This window comes from Microtus oregoni, unplaced genomic scaffold, assembly GCF_018167655.1.
Source record: "Microtus oregoni isolate MIOR12 unplaced genomic scaffold, Mior012 000029F_ref0000214, whole genome shotgun sequence".
Classification (NCBI taxonomy): Eukaryota; Metazoa; Chordata; class Mammalia; order Rodentia; family Cricetidae; genus Microtus; species Microtus oregoni.
Window position 1 is genome coordinate 17,519,496 of NW_024543088.1, and position 7,018 is coordinate 17,526,513.

Here is a 7,018-nt window from a genome sequence, read left to right on the forward strand (position 1 = left end):
GGTTTCTCCGTAGCTTTTGGTTCCTGTCCTGGAACTAGCTCTTGTAGACCAGGCTGGCCTCGAACTCCCAGAGATCCGCCTGCCTCTGCCTCCCGAGTGCTGGGAGTAAAGGCGTGCGCCACCACCGCCCGGCCCATTTTTGAGTATTCTGCAGATTTTTTTTTTGTTGTGTCTTTTATTGGTTTTGTTATTGTAATGACACTGGCTCCACAGGAGTTTGAGAGTGATCCTTCTCTTTCTTTTTATTATTATTATTCTGACTAGCTTAAGAAGGATTGGCTGTAGATCATCTTTGAAGTCTACTGTGAATCCATCTGGACAAGGACTTTTTAAAAAATATTTTTAATTTTTAGCTGGAAAGGTTTTTCAGTCTCCTCTTTTGTTTATGGGTTTGTTGAGGTTGTTGACTTCTTCAATGTTGGTGATTTGGCTTTAGAAATTCATCCATTACTTTTAGGTTTTCCACCTTAGTAGAAGAGTAAAGGGTTTTAAAATGTTCTGAAATTCTTTGGTGTCTGCTGTAATATTTCCCTGTTCATTTTAGACTCTGTTAATTTGAATTCCCTTTCCCCACCCTTGATCAGTTGGTCTAAGGGTCTGTCAATCTTGTTTATCTTCTCAAAGAATCAGCTCTTAGATTTGTTGATTCTTTTTTTTTCAGCAAAATAACTTTATTTCCTAACACAGTAAACATATACATCCAATATGTGGTACTTCCATGCCAACGGCTTTGAGAGTTAACGTGTAAAAGCTGTCTTGGTTGAGATGTGAAGTGTCTGGATGGCTAACCTTCTGAACATATTGGACTGGCCACAGCAGAATCTGAATCTGCTTCACTAGGCAAGTTACAGAAATTTAAAGCCTTGAAACGTTACTACACTTTTGCATCTAATGCTTCCAGGCGAAGAGGATGCAGCAGGATCAGCTTGGATTCCAGGGCATCTCATCATCAGTTTTTCTGGTGATGGAACCATTTATCCACATCTGTTGGAAGTGAGCAGCCAGATTCACATGGTGGTGGCAAAGCATCCACAATGGCTTTGGCAGCATCAGGATCACACTTGAAGGGGCTCTCCGACACGGTGGTGTTCATGCAACTGATTCCTTTCCCGTCTGTTTTCTTAGTCACTAATGCTTTCCAATAATCATGAGTACTTTTAATAATGTCAACTGCAAAATTCTTGTCTTTAAATTCTGCATTGAACGCAAATTCATTTTCTGGTTTTCCATCAGGAACTTTATACCTTCTAAACCAGTCAACGGTGGCTTCTAAGTAGCCAGGTTTCAGCCGTTCGACATCAGAAATATCGTTGTAATTAGCCGCATCCGGATCGTCCACGTTAATGGCGATGACTTTCCAGTCGGTTTCGCCTTCATCAATCATAGCCAGTATGCCCAGAACTTTCACCTTGATTATCTCCCCTCTTGTACACACCTTGCTTCCAATTTCACAAACATCAATTGGGTCATTGTCACCACAACAGCCAGTGTGTTTGTCACTGTGTCCGGGGTCTTCCCATGTCTGAGGGATGGCCCCGTAGTTCCAGATGTAGCCTTTGTAAGGGAACAGGTTAGTAACATAGCGGAGCTTTCCTTTCTTCACGTCTTGCTTAATTGGATTTAAGGGATCCTTTGTAGCAATCTCCATTTTAGCATTTGACCAGCGTGGGACCTCAACCACCATGTGGAAAACATCCTTTTCTGCATAAATCGGAACATCATGAAATGGAGAAATATACTGTCCTTTCTCATTTTTTAGGAAGACGCGGTACTCGAGAGTGAAGGGTGCGGCACGCTCCTCGCGGCTGAAGCCACTCATGGTGTCCGAGACGCACTGCCACCGCTGCACAGCCACACGCAACCACGCAGCCCCGACACTCGGACGAGAGAAAGCATGCGCCTGCGCACCGAGAGCTCCAGATTTGTTGATTCTTTTTATTGTCTTCCTTGTTTCTAATTAATTGATCTCTGCTCTTATTTTTATTATTTCTTGCCTTTGATTGGGTTTGGGTTTGTTTTTTGCTTTTTGGTTTTTTTTTTCTCTAATTTCCTGAGTTGCATCACCAAGCCATTCATTTGTGCTTTCTGAGTTCTTAAATATTGGCCCTTAGAGCCATGAATTTCCCTTATAGAACTGCTTTCAATGTATCCAAGAGGTTTTATTTGTTGTATTTTCTTTTTCATTTAATTCCAAGACATTCTTTATTTCTTCCTTGATTTCTTCTTTGACCCATTCATCATTCAGTAATGAATTGTGTGGTTTCTCTCCATGAGTTCTTATGTTTACTAGACATTTGTTTGCTATCAATTTTAAGTTTTAAATTGTGGTCAAATAGGTTGCAAGGAGTGATTTTAATCTTTTTTAATTTGTTAAGATTTAAATATCCAGGATATTGTCCATTTGAGAAAAGCTTCCATGTGTTTCTGAATAGAATGTGTATTCTTTGGTGTTTGAGTGGGATATTCAGTAGTTATCTGTGGAACCTATTTGGAGTATGATGCCAGTTCATTTTCTGGTTTTTTTTTTTTTGTTCAATTTTTGTACAGATGGCATGTCTGTTGGAGTAAGTAAGGCATTGAAATCTCCTCCTATTAGGTTGATTGGTATTCAAATCCAGTTGCAGGATTTTTTAAAGGAATTAGTTACAGCAGAGTTTGGTGCATGTGTGTTTAGGACAGTAATGTCTTCATGGTTGCTTGTTCCCTTTATTAGATTAAGTGTCCCTCTTTAATCTGTTCTGATTAGTTTTACTTTGAAGTTTATTTTGTCTTATGCTAGAAAGTGATATATACTTGCTTCCTGCCTTCCTTTTCATGGAATTCAAGGAAGACTTTAATTTCTTTATTTCTTCCTTGACCCAGGGGTAGTTTAGTAATTGACTGTTCAATTTCCATGAGTTTGTAAGCTTTCTGAGAGTAGTATTGTTAAATTCTAACTTTAATCCCTGGTGATCTGATAAGACACAAGGGGTTACTTAAATTTTTTTGTTTCTGTGGAGGTTTGCTTTGTTACCAAGTATGTGATCAATTTTAGAGAAAGTTCCATGAGGTATATTCTTTTGTGTTTGGGTGGAATGTTCTATAGATGTCTTTTAAGTCCATTTGATTCATTACATCTGTTAGTTCTCTTATTTCTCTGTTAAGTTTCTGTCTGGTTGACCTGTCCATTGGCGAGAGTGGAGTGTTGAAGTCTCCTACTATTAGTGTGTGGGGTTTGATGTGTTATTTGACTTTTAGTACTGTTTCTTTTTTTTTTCTTTTTTTTTTTTTTTTTTTCGAGACAGGGTTTCTCTGTAGCTTTGGTGCCTGTCCTGGAACTAGCTCTTGTAGACCAGGCTGGCCTCGAACTCCCAGAGATCCACCTGCCTCTGCCTCCCGAGTGCTGGGATTAAAGGCGTGCGCCACCACCGCCCGGCAGTACTGTTTCTTTTACATATGTGGGTGCTCTTATATTAGGAGCATAAATGTTCAAGATTGAGACTTCATCTTGATGAATTGTTCCTGTTATGGGTATAAAGTGTTCTTCTCCATCTCTTCTGACTAATTTTAGTTTGAAATTTTGTTAGATATTAGGATAGCCACACCCGCTTGTTTCTTAGGTCCATTTGCTTGGAAAACCTTTTCCCAACCCTTTACTCTGAGGTAGTGTTTGTCTTTGAGGTTGAGGTGTGTTTCTTGTAGACAGCAGAATGTTGGATCCTGTTTTTGTATCCATTCTCTTAGCCTGTGTCTTTTTACAGGTGAATTGAGACCATTGATGTTAAATGATATTAATGCCTGGCGATTGTTAACTCCGGTTATTTTTCTGTAGTAGTGTTTGTGTGCTTGCTTCTTTGGGTTATGCTGGTTAGGTTTCTCAGATGTCTTGTGTTTTTGTGGGTGTAGTTAACTTCCTTGGGTTAGGATTTTCCTTCTAGTACTTTCTGTAAGGCTGGGTTTGTGGATACATATTGTTTAAATCTGTTTTTGTCGTGGAATATCTTGTTTTGTCCATCCGATGGTGAATGAAAGCTTTGCTGCGCATAGTAGTCTGGGCTTGTGCTGGTGGTCTCTTAGTATCTGCAGCACATCTATCCAGGACCTTCTGGCTTTTATTGTTTTCATTGAGAAGTCAGGTGTAATTCTGATAGGCTTACCTTTATATGTTACTTGACCTTTTTCTTTATTCTGTATGTTTTGTGTTTTGATTATTATATGGCAAGGGGATTTTTTTTGATCCAGTCTATTTGGTGTTCTGTAAGCTTCTTGTACCCTCATAGGTATATCCTTATTTAGGTTGGGAAAGTTTCTTCTATAATTTTGTTGAATATATTTTCTGTGCCTTTTAGCTGGAGTTCTTCTTCCTCCCCAATAATTCTTAGGTTTGGTCTTTTCATGGTGTCCCAGATTTTCTGAATGTTTTGTGTTAATTATTTTTTGGATTTAATGTTTTCTTTGACCAATGAGTCTATTTCTTCTATAGTATCTTCAGCGCCTCAGATTCTTTCTTCTATCTCTTCTATCTCTGTTGGTTATACTTGTCTCTGTAGTTCCTGTTCGTTTACCCAGATTTTCCATATCCAGATTCCCCTCAGTTGTGTTTTCTTTATTACCTCTATTTCAATCTTCAAGTCTTGAACTGTTTCCTTTACCTGTTTGATTGTTTTTTCTTGGGTTTCTATGAGGGATTTATTAATTTCTTCCAGCTTTCTGTTTATTTTCTCCTCTATTTCTTTTTTCTTTCTTTCTTTCTTTTTTTTTTTTTTTTGATTTTTTCGAGACAGGGTTTCTCCGTAGCTTTTGGTTCCTGTCCTGGAACTAGCTCTTGTAGACCAGGCTGGCCTCGAACTCACAGAGATCCACCTGCCTCTGCCTCCCGAGTGCTGGGATTAAAGGCGTGCACCACCACCACCCGGCTATTTTCTCCTCTATTTCTTTAAGGGAGTTTTTCACTTCCTCTTTAAAGGTCTCCATCATTTTCGTAATGTAACGTTTAAAGTAGTTTTCTTCTACTTCTTCTGGGTTAGGCTGATCAAGTCTTCCTGTTGTGTGACCACTGGGTTCTGGTGTTATTATGTTGCTTTTTAGGTTGTTGGAGGAATTCTTTTATTGGTGCCTACCCATCTGTTCCTTCAAATGAGGCCAACAGTGTCTTTGTGTCTTGGTCCAATCCTTGCTGTGGCTGTCTGAGTGTTTGAGAGTTTTTCTTGATCTGCTCTGTACTGTCAATGCCTGTTTCAGAAAGCCTCTGATGCCTGCTCTCTTGGTCTTCTCTCCTGATTTGCTCACTTGGTGCTCTCTCTTAATCCCTTCAGTGCTATAGCAAGCTTTTGGTTCCCCCAGTATTATAGCAAGCTCTCAGCTCTTAGGTGGGGTGTGGTTAGTAGCTTGGGGGGTCCAGTGGATGGGTTTGGGTTTGGGGGGAGCCTAGCCACCAGAAACTCACTGCTGGCTGGCTATAAAAGCTGAGGGAGCTGGGGAAGAGCCCCCGGAATTTGTCCCACTGGGGAGGTCCTAGAGAGTAGGGCATTCGGCTATGTGGCTGTTCACTCACCTCTTAGGTCCCCTCAGTATTGGAACAAGCTGAGTTTCAGGGTTTCATGGAGTTTGCAGGCTAATCTCTTATTAACTCTTTTTTTTTTTTTTGGTTTTTTCGAGACAGGGTTTCTCTGTGGTTTTGGAGCCTGTCCTGGAACTAGCTCTTGTAGACAGGCTGGTCTAGAACTCACAGAGATCCACCTGCCTCTGCCTCCCAAGTGCTGAGATTAAAGGCGTGAGCCACCATCGCCTGGCTCACTTATTAACTCTTATAACTTATGTTAACCCATAATTCTTGTCTGTGTTAGCCACATGGCTTGGTAGTTTTTTTGGCGAGGCAGTCATGTCTTGATTGCTCTGTGTCAAGCTTCCTCTTTCTCTGGGTGACAACTGCAGACTGAAACTTCCTTCTTCCCAGAATTCTCGTTGCCCCGCCTCTACTTCCTGACTGGTTGCTCTGCCTATACTTCCTGTCTGGCTACTGGCTAATTAGCATTTATTTAAAATACAAGTGACAGGGTACAGTCCATTGTCTCACAGCAGGTCTGGTTAAACCAATATATACAATCTTTAACAAAAAAGTAACTTGAAACATAATAAATGACTTAGAATTAAAAAAATCTATACCAGGTAATTTTAATTTGCTATAACATACTATGTATATGACTCAACTATTCTAAAAATATACTGTATATGTAACTTAGATTCAACTCTTATTTAAAAAATAGTTTTATATAAAATGATTTTAAATAATAACCACATGGTACATGCCCTATGACTTCACCAGCATCTTAAGCAGACCACATTGGTATAATTCCATTGAAAGAGGTTTCTGTCCTGCCCAGTCCTGTAGCCATTCAGTCCCAAAGAAGCACATGGAGGCCTACATTAATTATAAATTTGTTGGCCTATTAGCTGAGGCTTTCTTATTAAGTAACTCTTAGATCGTACATTAACCCATAATTCTTGTCTGTGTTAGACACATGGGTTGGTACCTTTTATCAGTGAGGTGTTCTCATCTTGCTTCCTCTGTGACTGGGTAATGACTGCAGACCGAACCTTTCCTCTTCCCAGAATTCTCCTATTCTGGTCGCCCCGCCTATGCTTCCTGCCTGGCTACTGGCCAATTAGCATTTTATTAAACAAGCACAAGAAACAAATCTTTACAGGGTACAAGGCCATTGTCCCACAGCATAATTCAACTACGGCAACTCATAAAATTTCTTAGTCCTCCTGAGCTCTTGTTTTATCATTGTATCTACTTTTTAGACTGAGAAGACAACAGAAGGTCTCTAAAATATCTTTGATGATTGATGGACTTTTATATGATAATAAATAAATTCTTAAGATTATAAAGCTATACTCAGGTTAACAGAATCTAACTTAGAGATGTATGTCTAACCATTTATATCTTTGCTAACTGCTCAACACCAGGCTTCTAGAAAATTACAAATAAAAACAATGTATGTTTAATAAATATATAATCAAGTATATCTATATA

At 39.5% G+C, this 7,018-nt stretch overlaps 1 protein-coding gene across 1 annotated transcript; it reads right to left on the reverse strand.

Annotated features, from left to right (window-relative positions):
• Window positions 1-649: 649 nt before the first annotated feature.
• On the reverse strand, window positions 650-1,884 carry LOC121464965 (inorganic pyrophosphatase). Its single transcript, XM_041678103.1, has one exon. The coding sequence runs from the start codon at window positions 1,817-1,819 to the stop codon at window positions 950-952; it is 870 nt and encodes a 289-aa protein (XP_041534037.1). The 5' UTR covers window positions 1,820-1,884; the 3' UTR covers window positions 650-949.
• Between the last annotated feature and the right edge of the window lie 5,134 nt (window positions 1,885-7,018).

Bases quoted from the DNA above. Each gene is read 5' to 3' on its own strand.
- LOC121464965 (XM_041678103.1), bottom strand. From the start codon at position 1,819: ATGAGTGGCTTCAGCCGCGAGGAGCGTGCCGCACCCTTCACTCTCGAG.